General features: G+C 41.0%; 1 protein-coding gene across 2 annotated transcripts in view; it reads right to left on the bottom strand.

Annotated features, from left to right (window-relative positions):
• Positions 1-9177: 9177 nt before the first annotated feature.
• The window catches only part of KIT (KIT proto-oncogene, receptor tyrosine kinase), an 87158-nt gene continuing 79186 nt past the window's right edge, over positions 9178-17149 (bottom strand). For both annotated transcript variants that reach the window (XM_014481500.2, XM_014481501.2), the window contains exons 17-21: positions 16197-16319; positions 13182-13293; positions 12969-13068; positions 12517-12622; positions 9178-11424 (exon numbers count right to left, since the gene is read on the bottom strand). In XM_014481500.2, coding sequence (XP_014336986.2) covers positions 11296-11424; positions 12517-12622; positions 12969-13068; positions 13182-13293; positions 16197-16319 — 570 coding nt within the window. In that variant the 3' untranslated portion in view covers positions 9178-11295. The remainder of the gene's footprint in view (positions 11425-12516; positions 12623-12968; positions 13069-13181; positions 13294-16196; positions 16320-17149) is intronic.

Here is a 17149-nt window from a genome sequence, read left to right as displayed (position 1 = left end):
ATAAATTGACTAAAATCTATTATCACGTACTTCCCCAACTCTGTTTTTAACCCAAACAAACAAATGCATGTCAGCTTCTACATTTGTTAGAGGTAGGCCCCAAAACATAAGGTCTATAAACTGTTGGTAGCTAAAGTGATATTTCTTATCTGAAAACGTCAGGTTTTTGGTATGTCCACGCAATGCAAAATTTTAAGCTTCATTTACATGTGGTGATCTAGAGTGATAATCATGATACAGTATAAGTTAAAAACATAAGTTGCAGAATATATAATAATCCCATTTCTTTAAAGAACAAGAAATACATATATAAATATATATGCAGAGAGAGCTAGATAGATGATAGAGGTAAAGATATATATTTGTATAAAATAGAAAGCTATGGAAGGAATCATATCAGAATTCACATTGTTGACCTAAGAGGGATTAACAGTTAATTTGAAAGCAACAAATTGGTTGCTTGGTGCTGGAGAGAACTGGAAAACTTGCAGACAAGGAGGGTGTAATTCCTCCAGTATCTTCTGTTCAGTCAAGAGTGTCTGTTTAATGGCTGAAAAATGCTACCCAAATGCCCCCAGACAGGAAACCTTCTAGTAAGAGGAGCCATCAGCTAGTCAACCACGTGGAAATGTGACAGAATTTTAAGCTACTGAACTGTAGGGAACTTCTGTGGTTTCCCAAATGTGGTCTGTGATGGATTAGTCTGGAGTGACTGTAGAGAAGGGGAATAAGTCTGCCAGGCACACCTCTGGTTCCCCATTGCCATGGAATGTTTTGCTTCCTAGAATTTCCTTTTAACTGGGGATTCAGCAGCAACCCAGCAAAAGAAGTTGAAAATTTCTGATTCCATTGAAAGAGACTTTGGAGCCAAACAAAATTTGCTTAAATTCCCTGCATCTTAGTTTCCTCATTTGTGTAATGGAGACAAAAAGTCCTACCTCCTAGGACTGTTGTGAGGATATGATGAAACAATGCAGGACTTCCCTGGTGGTCTAATGGCTAAGACTCTATGCTCCCAATGCAGGGGGCCCAGGTTTGATCCCTGATCAGGGAACTAGATTCCAAGTGCCACAATTAAGACCCGGCACAGCCAAAGGAAAAAAAAAAAAAGATGAAATAATGCAAGTAAAGTGCTCAGTACTTAATAAATGGTTGTCTAAAAGGAAAAAAAGTTCACTTGAGCTGTAAACAGAAGAACATGTAGGGCAAGTGATGGGCTTGGAATACCCTTCACAGTATCATTAGCTTCAACTTTCCCTGCCAGCTTTATACATTATGCATTTCAGAGACCTGAGTTAGCCTGGACTTGTGGTTTTTACCCACACATGTTGAGCACCTGGGGAATTCCTCCTTCTCATCCTGGGGACTTCCACCTCTGCTGTGACTCACGAATAGATACCTTCTTGTATCTGAGGCCAAGGAAAAACATGTGAGGCTTTTACTGAATGAGGCTAACCCACGTAGTCTGTCTTGACTGAAAAAGGACAACAGAGGCAGTTTGACACAGTGCTTTAGAACCACACTCCAAAGCCAGACTCCCTGGATTCAAATTCTGCCTTGGCAACTTACTATGTCAAGTTACTTGACCTCTCTATGCCTCAGTTTCCTCATCTATAATATATTAAACATGGTCATTGAGAGGATCATATTAGTTAATGTATGTAAAGCACTTAGAACATAATAAGAGCTATATAAAGGTGTTATGTGGGTTAACAAATAAATAGCATTCCCCATACCCATGTCCAGGGAGACATCACTGATCGACAGCAGCATTCTGTTTCACTGAACCTGTCTGAGGTTCTAGTATCCTTCTCGAGAAAGCCACTTGAAGAAGTTATTGATAGATTAGGTCACCGAATGAATATCATTTTCACAGACTAATATCATATCAACTGGATGTAAGCGGTAGAGAAAGTCAGTTAACCCATTCCAGTTTTTTAGACCACCCACCCCCTCAAGAGTAAAGCACACCCTGATTAGAGCAAATGATGCCATATAAGGGAGGTTTGGCACTCAGGTCTGGTGACTTGTCACGTCAACACAAATGTTTTCAGCTGCCCTAGAATGTCTATTCACATCCTGAGACAAATAACCACTACAAAAGTGCTTGCCTGTCCTCATTCTTCATTAGCTATAGAACAAAAGCAGCTGCTAAGCCACAGACCACAGAGAAAAAGGTCAGCCTCATACAATACACCAGGGTCTTGCTGATGTGTTTGAAAAAGCACGCACACACTTCAAAGCCAACGGTGGACAGAGACACCTAGAAGAGCCACTTGAGAACATGCATTTCAATTAGAAGCCTTTACCCTGAGGATCCAGCCCTTGAGAGGTTAACACCACCTACCCCCACAACCCTGTCAAATCCACATCATGAAAGCTGCATTTAACCAACAAAAGTGGAATCGACAGTGGAGGAGACATATGGGCGACAGCTTGTTAATTTATAAGCAACAATAACAACTGTTGGAGCAAAGGAAAGGTGGTATTTTCACCCCCACTCTCACTGATCTGCAATTCCTGATTTGCCCTCTTTCTCCAGTGCTTCTCTGCATTTCAGACTCCAGCCCCTGCTGCAAACACTATTATGTTTTTCTCACAAGGCTGGAATGAACAAGACTGTTCTTTTAAATACAAAGGGGAAAATGTCCTTGAAGGATATGAGTAGGGTCACGTGGTACATAGGTGAGACAGCAGACCGTGAACCTGGGAAATCAGTGGTTGATTCTGGAGCCTCACATTAAGTTTGACTTCAACCACCATTCTCACCAACATTCAGAGGAGATGGTATTAACAATAGGGAGCAAAATGGGTGATTCACTTTCTCTTTCTTTGTAAAATTGAAGGTGAAATGAAATGGCTAAAACCTCATCCAAAGCGCAGAGGATACACGGAGCTTGCCTGTCTATATAACCAACTAGTTTATAGTGACGTTGCTGTTTAAAATTCAGAGATCAAACGAACTAGAGCTTCCTCTCAACTCGACCGCTCCTAGCTGTGGGGTTTAAAGCAAGACAGCGAGCCTCTCAGAGGCAGTTTTCTGATCTTTAACTAGAGATAAATCATACCTACCTCCTAGTGTTATTTTGAGGCTTAAATAAGGTAATCTATGTAAAACATCTGTTGAAGGACAGGGAGAATAAAAAATACCTATGAACTAAGAAGTTATCCTGAGACCAAAAAATGAGTCAGGCAGCTCCATTTAATCATTGAACCAATTTATTAAAGAGTAACTTACAGGATGGATTGAAGAAGGAAATGGCAACCCACTCCAGTAATCTTGTCTGGAAAACACCACGGACAGAGGAGCCTGGCAGGCTATAGTCCGTGGGATCACAAGAGTTATATACAACTTAGTGACTAAACCATCCACCACTACAAAGTGAATATATGCCTAAAGATAATGTGTGAAAAGGATATTTGCCATATACTAGCTAGTTTTTTGGAGAAGGCACTGGCACCCCACTCCAGTACTCTTGCCTGGAAAATCCCATGGACAGAGGAGCCAGCTAGGCTGCAGTCCATGAGGTCGTGAAGAGTCAGACACAACTGAGCGACTTCACTTTCACTTTTCACTTTCAGGCATTGGAGAAGGAAATGGCAATCCACTCCAGTGTTCTTGCCTGGAGAATCCCGGGGACGGGGAGCCTGGTGGGCTGCCGTCTATGGGGTCGCACAGAGTCAGACATGACTGAAGCAACTTAGCAACTTAGCAGCATAGGATGGATTGACCAGACAAAGATCTGGAAGCATTTGCAGTGCACCCCACACTGCTGAGGGGCCACTGGGACAATTTTATACATAACCTAGGGTATGGGGGTACTTGCTTGGCATCAGAGAGTGAATTCCTAAGTCAAGATTTATGAAAGGGTAACTAGCCTCGTGGGTACTGGGAATACAAAGGCCTTTGTCATTGTTTGGAGACTCAGAGCATAGAGGCCACCTGGTTGTAATGGTTATAAGGAATAATATCTATTAACTACAAACCTGTTAGCAACAAAGAAGGGATTTACCACAGAGCACAGTCCTGGGTAGGAACAGTGGAAGGACAGGAGGAACTGTGTGGGTCCAAGATGGTGTCAGTTATGTTAACCAGCCATACAGCATCCAATATAGACCCAGGTACATAGTAGGCATTCAACAAATGGTAGCTTTCATTATCATTATTACCATCGTCTGCATCATCACTCTTAATATCCAAACAAGGCAACCTATCAATTATCACTGTTATTTGATCAAAACATTTAAAGATCCCAGTGATCTAAATAACTGAGTGCATTCTATGGGAGTCAAAAATGTGGTGTCATCTTACAAGACAAGAGTAATCAAAAATTAATTCATTAAAATTAGTTGAATACTCATTAAGTGCAAACAAGCATGAGATAAATTTTGGAGAAAATGTTCTAAAACTATATCATGGGGATGGTTGCACAACGCTATAAATTTGAAAAAATCACTGAATTGTACACTTACAATGAGCAGATTTTATGGTATGCTAATTATACTTCAATAATGGTGCTTAAAAAAAAAAAGTTCTCCTTGGGCAGGAGCTGAAGGGGGATTTAGATAACAGGAAGAATAAAAATTACCTTGTAATAGTATAAAAAGGCAAAAAGAAGGGAAATATGAAAGATTAAGTGACATGGAGGGTAGAGTGAGATGCTCTAAGATGCAATGAATTGGAATTCTAGATGGATAAGAGAAATAGGATGGGCAGAGGCAATTTTAAAAGAGCTAAGAAATACCCCGTATCCATGAAAAACATCAATCCATAGATTCAGGGTCCAAAAAAATCTCAATAAGAAATAGAAAGAAATTTGATCTCTGGCTGTTTCTGTTTTGTAAGTTCATTTGTATCAATCAGAGCTTAGACATTTCATAGTGAAATCAAAGACAGTGTTAGAAGCAATAAAGAAAAAAGATAACTCTCTTCAAAAGGACAATATATTGATCTGACTTTTCAACAACGATAGAAATCAGAAGAGGGCATGGAAATAAGGATGTTGAAAATTTTAACTGCCATTCTTGAGTTTTAAATCCAGTGAAAAAATTTTTCAAGAATGAAGGTGAAGACATCGCCTTTAGACAGCAAACACAAGAAGACCTGACATCTACAGATCTTCACTAAAATAAAGTTTCTCCTCTGGTTTTTTACAGTCATCAAAACTCTTCATTTCTTCCACATGCTGGAGCTTGACTCCTCAAATCTAGACAAGGGTTATCAGATTTAGCAAACAAAATATAGGGACACCATTACATTTGGATTTCAGATAAACTACAAATATTTCTTTAGTATCTATGTCCCCAATACTGCATGGGACATTTAACTGGGTGTCTTCTATTTTATCTCACAACCTTAGTCCATACTGGGAGAGAAATATCAGAGACAGAGTTGGAATCATCTTACCATGACAGCCACATCCCAGAGATGATATGAAATAGATCAGGGGTTGATGGGAGCATATCAGATGAGAGAAGACATGAAGGACCAGACCTTGCGCAATTCTCATCGTTGAAGGGGCGATGGAGGAAAACAAAGCAGGAAGACGAAGCGGGGTTAAGGGGGGCAAGTTCTAAGGAGGAGCATAAAGTTTCCTTCATTCAAGAAGTACTGCGTGTCTTCTACAGACCAGGCACTGTTCTAAATAATAAAATAATTGAAAAGTGTGCTCTGAAATTGGCATTTTGCAGATCATTTTCTTAGTTTTTCAGAGAGCCAATTTCAGTACACTAGTGAGGATCAGGCCACCTGCTACAGTACAGAGGGTTTTTGAGACACTTCTGCTATGGACTGAATTGGTATCCCACCAATTCATATTGAAGTCATAACAGTAACTTCCAGGATGTCAAAACTGACCTTACTGGAAATAAGACCATTGCGGACATAATTAGTTAAGATGAGGTCATACCAGAATAGAGTTGGCTAACCCAACATGACTGCCATTCTCAAAGAAAGAGAAAATTGGGGACACACACACACAGGGAGAACACCACATGAAGAAAACAGAGATCCCCAAGCCAAGGAACGCCAACGATGGCTAGTGAACCACAGGGAGCCAGGTGACAGGCAAGAAACAGACGGACAACCTTCAGAAGGAATCAGCCGAACTCTGCCAACACCCTGATCTAGGACTCCTAGCCTCCAGAAGACAATGAATGTCTGTTGTTTCAGCCTCCCAGTTTGTGAAACATCATTATGGCAGGTGTAACAGACTAATACACTTTCCTTTACAGGTATCCACTGGAAGGCTGCCCAGCTGGTACTAGCCAGGCTGGTCCCAAGGCCCCTCCTAGGAGTGCGTGTGCAGGGTTTCTTCATGGAGAGGCTGGCCCTGCTGGGCCCTCCCAAGTTCAAGTCTAGGGTGTAGCTCTCCTGCCTTATTTCTGTACCTCCAGCCCAGGAGGGTCTTTGTAGCCTCCACACTGCACAAGAAAGAGAACTTCTGTCTCTTTCCCTTCCTCCCCAACCCTGCCCCAGCTACCCAAGCCCTCCTTTTCTCTACTTCTCTTCTCCTCTTTCCCACAAGGCAGCTGGGTGTTACTCGGTGAGGCTGCCAGAAAGAAGTTTCTTAGTTCCCCTTCTCTCTTCTCCCCAAAGCCTCAGCCCTAGAATGAAATGAAGCTGCCTTTCCAAGGTGCTGGTCTGGGTAAATGTTGTATATTTCCCGTCTTTCCAAGACCCATTTCCTCCCAGACGGCTCTCCCTTACTCTGTGCTGATGGAATGTTTAATTATTCATTCAAAAAAGATTAATTAATCACTCATGAAATATTGTGCTAGAAGCCTCAGGAGCATCTGAGAACACCTGTTTCTCAAGAAATCTTGAAATGTGGTGTTCATTTAAGGGTGACGGGTGAATCTCTCCTTAGGCTAACTCCCACTGACAAGTACAGGCTTCCTAGAGAAGCTGAGACTAAGGCATCTCCATGGGACAGAGTGCTGTGATAGAACAGGGATGACTACACGGACACAGATGGGGAGATGCCAGCATGCTAAGACCAGGTACTTGTCACCGTGGAGGTGCAGAGACTCCACAGACCACTGAGTGAACTTGGGCTGGTCTTCACACCTAGCAACTTCTCAAGCAATTTAACCTCTGGAGTGTCTACTTAAATATTTTAACAAGTGAATGATAACCTGTGAAATCAGAGACCTTAGCCCATATAGGTATGCTAATTCTAACACTGAATATAGTACAGGTGGGGAGGAGCTAACACAAGAATCAAAATAATTATAGTACCAGGCAGAATAGATTGTAAGAGCAAATAAAAAAGGATGGGTACCAAGTGTCATGGGGATTCAGAGGCAACTTCCAATGAGATTATTTGCCCGGTCCTGAAAGCTGGGGGCTTGCTGGGAGAGAAGAGACAACATGAAGTCGGAATGAATGGAAACACAAGTGTGGGGCACGTTTATGAGTCTATGGTAACATGAGAGAAGAATGGAGGGAAGGCTGGAGCAAAATAAGAGCCTTGAATTCCTGGTGATTTTAATAAAATTTTAATAAAACAGAGACATCTCTCTAGCAAAGTCAAGTTTCACGGCAAACTAGTATAGTTTTGTTTGCACTTTAGAGGAAGACAGTAGCTAGAAGCACATTTCTGACCAGAGTTCTATGTGGGGTACCTGCTGGGTTACGTTGGTAGTTGGTACAAGAGCATCTTCTTCCTTCTTAAGGAGCCTAATCAGTCATGACCAAAGTTACCATTTTTGAATGCCATTTATGTAATAGGCATATGAACAGACTTCAGTTGAGTATAATGAGGCAGTCACCACTGTTACGGGAGATGAGATTCAAGAGCTCATCTGTTCAGTGTCACAGAGCAGTAAGAGGTCGGGACGAGGCTGGCACCTTTGAACCCAGAACGTTGACACCAAGCATCTACTTGATTAAAGCTGGGTCAGTGAAGGAAACACCTAGACTAACAGAACAGGGGCTCCAGACTGCTTCTAACTCGAGAGTGCACATACAGGAAAAGTCTAAATGACACTGAAAATATGTATAAAGGATTTTCCTGTTTTGTGGTCAATTAGCATTCATTCTTGTCTGTAATAATGGAAAATGCTTAACTGAAATGTGGGTCTATTTTTCATTGATTATTGATATGTTTCTGGTCACACCATTCCCCCTTAAGACTTTAAAAGGATTCCTCTTCATTACAGGTCACCTTTAACCCCTCTTCCCTCTCCTTTCAGGAGTTACTTCTGCAGGAGTAGATGCCATGACAGTAAAGAAAATAAAAACTGATGGTACTGGTGTGCTTACCTCATTTTTAATAGAATTTTGTGGTTCAGGGTAAGTCTTTATTTTAAGCTGGAATAACTCTTAGGCTCTATGCAGGGTTCACTGGTCTGGACAGCCCTCCTGAATACAAAGGATGCGCCAGTCACAAAACATACTGAATTAAATAATACAAGGCACCTCCCTCCAAGCAAATGATAGAATTTTGTCCCAGAAACAAGTGAGAATAAAGACTAAAAGGTGGAGCACGAACATCTCAGGATGGATGTTCAAAATCTAAGCCAACAAGAATACAAACCATTTTCTCAAGATTCCTCATGTCAACCTTGTGAATTACTGAACTTCACTGTTCATATTAATTTTTAGGCAATCTCTTTCAGGAGGAAACAAGCTAGTTGTATCAGATTGAACCACATAAAATTGCTAACCAAGATGGGTCATTTCACATGAATCAACTTAATAATCATCCTAGCAATGTTTTCTATATTACTTTTCAATTTAAATGGAGATCCTGGGTTGTAAAAATAAAATGAGAAAACACAGCATATACAAATTCTTAATAAATGTTTATCAAATCTTTAAGTATACAAATCCTAGTGATCTGATAGGCTTGCATGTACTTTACACACTTTACACACACGCATGTGTGCATGTGCTCAGTCGCAAGGTTATGTCTGACTTTCTGCGACCACCAGGCTCCTCTGTCCACAGGATTTTTCAAGAATATTGGAGGGGGTTGCCATTTCCTTCTCCAGGGATCGAACCCAAGTCTCCTGCATCTCCTGCATTGGCAGGTGGGTTCTTTACTTATGAGCCATCTGGGAAACCTCACCTTACACATACTAGGTACAAACCATTCTAATGTCAGGGTGAATGCACTTTAACACTTTTTAACACTTTCAAGTTTAATTTCACTGACTCTGAAATAATAAAATAAAAATTCCATTTGACTTTATATTTACACTTTTATTAGAATTCTTTAGAACTGTGAACAGTTGGACAACATATCAGGAAAAAAACACATAGAACATCAACAACCTTTAAACTTGCACCGCTTACATATTTACACATAAAGTTACTGTATATATAAAAAATATTTTCAAGGACTCATGGGATTGGGAATATTCAAAAGACATTATTGCTACATTTCAATATTTACAAAAAAAAAAGCCACAAAATAATTTCAAACATAAAGCTACTGCAAAGAAACATCAGATGTAAAAAAAAAAAATAAAAATATAAACTTTCAAGAATATCCAAGACAAAACTCTCAGTGAAGTGCCCCTGAAGTACCTAGACATCTACAATTAACAACCACTTTTCTTACTATAACCAAAGTCAATAGAAACGTAAAGAAAATTTTCAGACAAAGTGTGGCAAACAGCAAAAACGTCTTACATTAGCAACAAAACGCCCCAACCTGTTACCTTTGGAAAGGTGCGAGAGCATAGAACTCCAGTGCAAATGGTTACTTTCAGATAAATGGCCACAGTTCTCTAAATGAAAGCAAAGACACCTAGGAGGGGAAAACCGTGAGGGCAGCATACCTGAATCTTGCGAGACAACATAAACCCTGCCATGTACCCATGGACCTCTTATAATTGGGTAGAGGCAAAAAACAAACAAACAAACAAACAGGTAACACTAAGAATAATATCCAGGCTACAGCCTAAAGTGTAGATAGAACTGAAATATGTTTCAGTAGGAGAGTAGCATTAATAAGGTCTAAGGAACAGGTACAGTATGTTGAGTATAAGTAACAGAGTGCCTTAAGTGCAGGTGGATTGCAAATAAATATGGACTTAAGCACTCCTCTATGTAGGCTTTTGGTAAGCTTCCCTATACAGCAAGGTGAAGTGAAACAAAAGCTGGGCTGCTGCTGAAAGCCAGGCTACTTCTTGGGTGCTGAAGGACCCTCCTGGGCTCAAGGCAAGACTACTCCCAAAATATTTTGTCTACAAGCATACATACACACGCACACATACACACTTATATAGATACTGGCCAGGTGTCCAGGACATGCCTGTGATGGAGGCTGCATCTAAAGTTTATTTTTGGCTACAGAAGAATCCAAACTAAGATAGCACTGGTTGTCACTCCTGCCAGAGTCATGCAATAAATCACTTTTTCAAACGGCATCAAATCCACTGAACACGATGACATTCTGAAGCTGGTCGGCTTGTTCTGGACAATCTCTAGAGCAAGTTCATCGGCTACAAAAGGAGATTTTTGTTAAGACTGTGCTTGGCAATAATTTTTTTTTTTTTAAAGCACTGTTTCCTTCAAACTTGTTCTGGCTCATCAGTTATTCCTATACACAGCAGACTCAAGCCAGAATTGTATTCAGAAACTACACCTCGTGGGTTTTCCCCCCTCAAATATGTGAATGCATACAATTTATAGATGAGTATATACAAAATGTGGGCTGGGAGGCCATCTCTCCAATTCAGCTACTATTAGTGAATTTGATTTAGAAACCAGGTCAGAAGCATGAAGGCTCATGCCCAGCAGTCTTTATTCAGGCCTGGAGAACATTTTTCCATGGCCTATGTCTTACTCCCAGCATGAAATACTAGATTTCGTGAGCCCAGATATTCATAGGTTTCTGGCCTTTGAATAACATTCTATTTTCCGCATCAAGGGATAAGGTTTCAGCTTCTAGTCTTGCTACATCATCATACCATCATGGATGATTATGAGGAATGAAGGTGACTACTGCTATGTACTCAAAACTATCAACTACATTTTTCAGATAGAAATTGGAGAAACCTTGGGAAGGACTCAGTGTGTCTAGTCCATCCCACCCTCCCTTTCTCCAAGTCTGAAGTTTCCTTGTTAGCAGGGGCTAGTGTGCTATTAGGAACATAGGCAGCTTGATGGTAGCTGATGACAAAAATCATCAGCCACTAAAGGGTGCTCATAAAGACAGGATTACATCAGGGTGTCCACTACCCTGGAGTAGGATTCGAGTGGAAGGAAAACAAAGGAACCATTGTGAAAACCAAAAGAGAGGGGGTTCGGAGTTGTCAGGAGACCCCCGGATGTAGACTGCTTCAGACATCTTCGTGGACAAGCAGAGGCTGCGTGGAGGAGGCGCTGCTGCCCACAGAGTTGATGCGCACAGAATGGTCCACGGCGGGGTTCTCCCGGTGGGGGCTGCAGTTTGCTAAGTTGGAATAAATCTGAGGAAAAAAAATCCACAGTCAATACGCCAGTCCCCACAAGGAACAAAGGGGCACATGTGCAGCTTAGGAACTGCAAATAACTTAGGAAGATTCTTACAGCCAGGAGGTTGACAAGACCTTACAGCCAAGAACCAAATCACACTGACCAAGGATAAGCTTTGTTTTATCCCTCATTTTTCCATGGTCTGATTACGTAAGAAATGATAGTCCAAAGTGTGCTTTTCTGCTGGAATGCATCCAGGAATGAGAATGACCTAACTTTTTTTAAAAGGTGCATAAACTTCTGTAGCCAATTCCCATCTAATGGCTGATATCATTCACTAAGAAACTGGTGGTTCTTCCATTGAGAACCAGGCACTTGGGTGTGAAATGCTGTCTAATTTGAAATGTGCTTTGACACCCAGAAGAGCGAGCTTCAATCTGAAAGTATCAATGGTATAATCTTAAGAAAAGATAGCTCCAAGCACAATCCAGAAGAAAAAAGCAGCTTAAAAAAAAAATCTGAGTCGAAGTAAGGATCACTCATTCCTCCTTAAAAGCAAAAGAAATCATGAATTTGAGTTTTGAACTCCCCACTTCTCAAATCACTAGGAGGGATCCCTCAACTTCAAGCAACTCTTCATTCTCTACGGTTTGTGGCCATGAAAGCTATCTGCCATGTTCTGGTTATTTACTTGAGCAGAAGGTTTATTTTACTGCAGGGAACAAGCTGTCTTTTCTACGTGCCTTACCCCAACCCTCCAAAGGCTGAATGGCCTGACACGTGAGACAGAGCAGATGCAAAGCCCCATGACCAACACTTGGGGTGGAGAAGAAAAAGTGGCAAATCCTTATGGAAACTTCTAAGCCCACACTTCTGAGTGTCAAGCCCTCTCCTCTTTCGCCTCTTCATCTCGTATCCCTTGGCTCAGAGTAGGGGGCTAGGCAAAAAGAACTTGCTTCCATTGCTTCACTTTCGTACTCAATTTATAGCCTAAGCAAAGGAGAGAAAGGGTGGGTAGCTTAGTCCTCACCCCCAGAACCTGAGAAGGAGGACATGCTTTGGAACCAAGAGAATGGAGGTCCTGTGCCTGACTGGAGTATACTCACATGATTGGTGCTCTCTGAGATCTGCTTCTCAATCAGCTGCACAATCTGCTTAAATGTTGGCCTTTTCAAGGGATCAGCATCCCAGCAGGTCTTCATGATGTCATACCTGCAAGACCAAGGCCAGTTATCACTCCTCAATGCCTTTAACTGATCTGCAGGTATATGCCATTCAACAATTTTGAACATAATTCCAGGGTTACACAACTGGACATATTCAATGACATGGGTATAAATAAAACTGTGTGTACTGAGACTCTGCCTAAACTCTATGTGGTAGCGAGTTTTATGAAACTCAGCGACCGAAATAACATTTGCCCAAGATGTCATAACAAGGAACCAAATGACATTTTAAGCTATGCTTAGTGAAAACCCTCAATATACGAGTTTCTGTTTTTAAAAAAGGAAAACAAAAGAGGAAATGTTATCTGAAGGAAGGACATCTGGGCCCTTACATTTCCGCAGGTGCATGCTCGGGGCTGAGCATTCGGAAACCTTCCTTGATCATCTTGTAGAACTTAGAATCGACTGGCATTCCAGGGTAGGGGCTGCTTCCTGAGGCACAAACAGTTTGCAAATCAGCATGACAATCAGCAAGGACAGCACTGGTAGCACCTTAAAGAAGATGCTGAGTGTGATTAAGGTGCCTTTGGCAAGGCTCACTTTACCTAAAGAGAACAGCTCCCACAGAAAAATCCCATAGGACCAGACATCACTTTCAAATGTGTATACACAGTTGAAAATACTCTCTGGTGCCATCCACTTCACAGGGAGTCGAGCCTGCAATGGAAGCACAAAAGATCCAACAATGTTAATCACAAAGCAAAAAAAAATCAAAACCTGAATAGAAAATATTCCTATAGAGAGGTGGGGTGAGAACTTGATGGGCATCTCACAAAGACCTTCTACCCATATGACCTCAGAGGACCCTGATTGCCTCTGAGAATTATGTTATGTGTGGTTTTTTTAGTTTGGGGTGGTTTTTCTTTTGTGGGGTGGAATAGGGTATGCGTGCCAAGCAGTGGGCAGGACCTCAGTGCCCTGACCAGGGACTGAACCCAGGCCTTGTCAGTGAAAGCCCAGAATCCTAACCATGGGACCAGCAGGGAACTCTTGTGAATTATGAATTTTTACTTTTTTTCTGACTACCTCTGAAATAAGTGGATCACCAGTACAGCTGACCCCTGAACAATGAGGGTCTGAACTGCATGGGTCCACTTATACACGAATATTTTTCAATAATAAATGCTACACGATCCATGCTTGGTCGAATCCAAGGACGTGGAGGAACCATGGATATGGAGTTCTGGCTTTCATTTATACTGAGATTCACCCCTGCCTTGTGCAATGGTCAACTGTATACTATCTTCTGGAGTGGGTTGCCATTTCCTTCTCCAGGGGATGTTCCCTACCCAGGGATCGAACCTTGGTCTTCTGTACTGCAGGCAGATTCTTTACCGTCTGAGCCACCAGGGAAGCCCCAATACTATCTTCATTTTCAAGATGGGGGTCACTGAGTCTGTACAGCCTGGTGGTTACGAGCATAGTTGTCAGAGACAGATACTTGGGTTCTAACCTGGGCTCCACCACTGGCCTTGTGTAACACAGAGGTTAGTTACCAAAGAAGGTTAGTTACCCTTATCTCTTAATAGAAACGTGGCCTCCCAGGGTAAGGACTACATTGCCCAGCTCCTTCATAGCTGTGTGCAGCCACGTGGCTCGGTTTTGGCCACTAAGTATTATATGACAGCTTTTGGAAAACTTCCTTAATATGAAGTTAGCATGTGTCCTGTGTCCTTTTCCTTCTCGTCTCTTCCTCCATTGTCTTGCCTGCTGGATCTGTTGGCTGGCTTTCTTGAGGCATCTTGGACCATGAAGCTAAGGGCCACACCAGGAATGGTGTAAAATGGAAAGGTTGAGGAATTTGCTCCCTGGTATAGAACCTCCATACCAGGCCTGGCCAGCAACTCCTATCCTTATTTTACTTTCCTCTTGGGTGTTCTGTCAAATAGAGCCACAATTATCCCTCACTAACACACTGGGAACATCACATACATCTGTAATAGAAGCCTCAGGATATTCTTCCATAAAGCAAAAATTGTACCTCAAATTCCATGAGTTGTCTTGTGGGTTAAATGAGATAATGTGGGTATCAGTGCTTAGTTCAGTATGGCTGATTCACTAGGATCTGAAAAATTATCCTGTACAACCAACCACTTGATAAGACAGTAGTGGCTTATGCTGACTATGACTATTTCAGGGTGGTGAGTGGCAGATTCAGAGTTTAAATTCAACAGTTGAACTTCACATCCTGAACTCCTTCCGCTAACATCCAGCCAAACTTTCTGTGACTATTCCTCTTAGAGACATTTCTGGATTCTTGGATCTTAATTTACCACAGAAAGCTAAATCAACCCTTCCCATAATCCATTTAGGACCCAAAACTGGGAAGACAATTTTTTTCTGGTTTTAAAGTTATTTTAGTCAGTAGGAAAAAAATAAAAATGCTTTCCAGTATCCCCTCCCAGATTTTGTGCTCAAGTTCTTATAGGGGCTCTTAACTTGAGATCTATTAATAAAAGGTGTCTTGAAATCAGAGGTGCTGGGGTCATCTTTACCAAATACGACACATCCACCAAATGACAGAACCAGGTTCGAACTCAGCAAGACTGGGCCCGGAACCCATTAGCCTTTTGTCAATATTCAAAGGCCTGGATAGAGAACCACCTTTCATTCTTCCTTCCAGTAGTGCACCAGGATGGTGGGGACTTGGTGTTATTAACACTCCTAGCCTTAGTGAGTTATTATTATAGAAACGCATGCTGTCATCAGAAAGTAAACCCAGCAACATTGCTACAGAAACCAAGTCTAGTACAGCCCACCCACAGAGATGCCTTAGTGATGGAGAAGGAAATATTACATTATGTGTAGGCACACAAATAGCTACCTCTAGGAATAGCTCTGGACTGGAGCTATGAGCCTGGGAAAATAGATGGAGAAATATATATGTTCAGGACTACTGGCTTCCCATACTAATGGGATATTGCTCTGGGAATCATAGGCTCTGGTTTCAGCCTCTACTGATCCGTGTCATCTCAGACAAATATCACAAAATACACTGTGCTTTTAGTTTCCCCAACTTTTAAAATGTGAAGACACTGCATTCTAATGCCAAGGGGTTGCCCTGATGATAACAATGAAAATTGGCAATGAAATAGAGCACTTTGAAATAAAATCACTATGTTCCATAAGCCAATTATTCCTTATGAACGTCTTTAAGAAGCTCTCTTGATTATAAGATCCAATATTCTATATACCTAATTCTGAACATTATCTTAGATTTTAATCTTTTTCATATAGCCTCTCAATCTCAAAATAAAATTCTCCTGCTGTGACCTTCAGGTCCACATTTGTTTCACTTGAACAAAATCGAGTTCATTGCTATTCTCCAGCTATAATGAAAATTAAGGCTATTTCTGTTTCTTTCACATGCCCCATAATTACACAATTAGAATTAGGAATTCTACTATTGGAATTTTGCTAAAGTATATTTAATTTGACTGCTAAAATGCATGATATCGCAAAGGTAGGATTTGCATTATGAAAATCATAAAAAGACAATATTTTTTAAAAATTGAAACGAAAATCTTTTGTTGGACTGTCAAGAGAGAGTGAGTACTCACGTTTCCTTTGACCACATAATTAGAATCATTCTTGATGTCTCTGGCTAGACCAAAATCACAAATCTTTGTGATTCGACCATGAGTAAGGAGGATATTTCTGGCTGCCAAGTCTCTATGAATACACTATTAGAAGAGTAGGAGACAAAGAAAACCATTTAAATTTATTTTAAACTTTTTAAACAGTGGAAGCTATATTGAATGCTAGAATGCTGCTTTCGTTATACAGAGCCAGTAGCTTTGCTTTACATTTAAACCATTCGGTGCCCCAAAAATAAATATCTAGATGGCGCTCTGAATGGTGTTCAATTTGTGTTTTACATTGTTAGGATTTTAATTACTATAATTGCTTTCAAAACCAACTTGAATAAATGCTTTCCCCCCCCTTAGGACTGCTTTCCTTTTACATGCTTCTCTTTGAATATGTCCTTTTAAAAAGAGTTTCTAAAATGTCTACAACTTGAATTTGACCCCCTCAAAGGACAAAGGGAAGAGGCTCTTTATTTCAGCCATCCTGTATCCTCTTTTAGTTTGGTAATTGTTCGGAAATGTCACCAATGACACTTAAGGGTAGGATCTGTAACCTCATCCTATTCTGTTAGCCTGGTTTCCTAAGAAATTCCTCTCACCCTTCTAGAGACCATCTTTCTTGTTTTGGTTCCTTCATTCTCTTCCTATCCTCAACCTTTTGATCAAATGTTTATTACTCTCTCTCGATTCCTTACTTCCCCAGCACTTGGTAAACCATACATGCAATATTTGAAGTCTAACTTCAAAAAGGCTCAAGTATATGCTTCATCAAGCACTGCAACTACAAGAGATACCCTTTCCTTTGGCTGATAAAATAACTACCTCTTTATTTTCTAAGAGCAGCTCCTACATCCTAAAAGCCAAATTCTAAATGAATTCATTGCATATAAAAAATATATTCATAGAAAGCTCATTTAGACAGGCTT

Source organism: Bos mutus, chromosome 6 (assembly GCF_027580195.1).
Source record: "Bos mutus isolate GX-2022 chromosome 6, NWIPB_WYAK_1.1, whole genome shotgun sequence".
Lineage (NCBI taxonomy): Eukaryota > Metazoa > Chordata > Mammalia > Artiodactyla > Bovidae > Bos > Bos mutus.
Note: the sequence above shows the minus strand (reverse complement) of the source record. Positions and strands in the feature narration are given on the sequence as shown.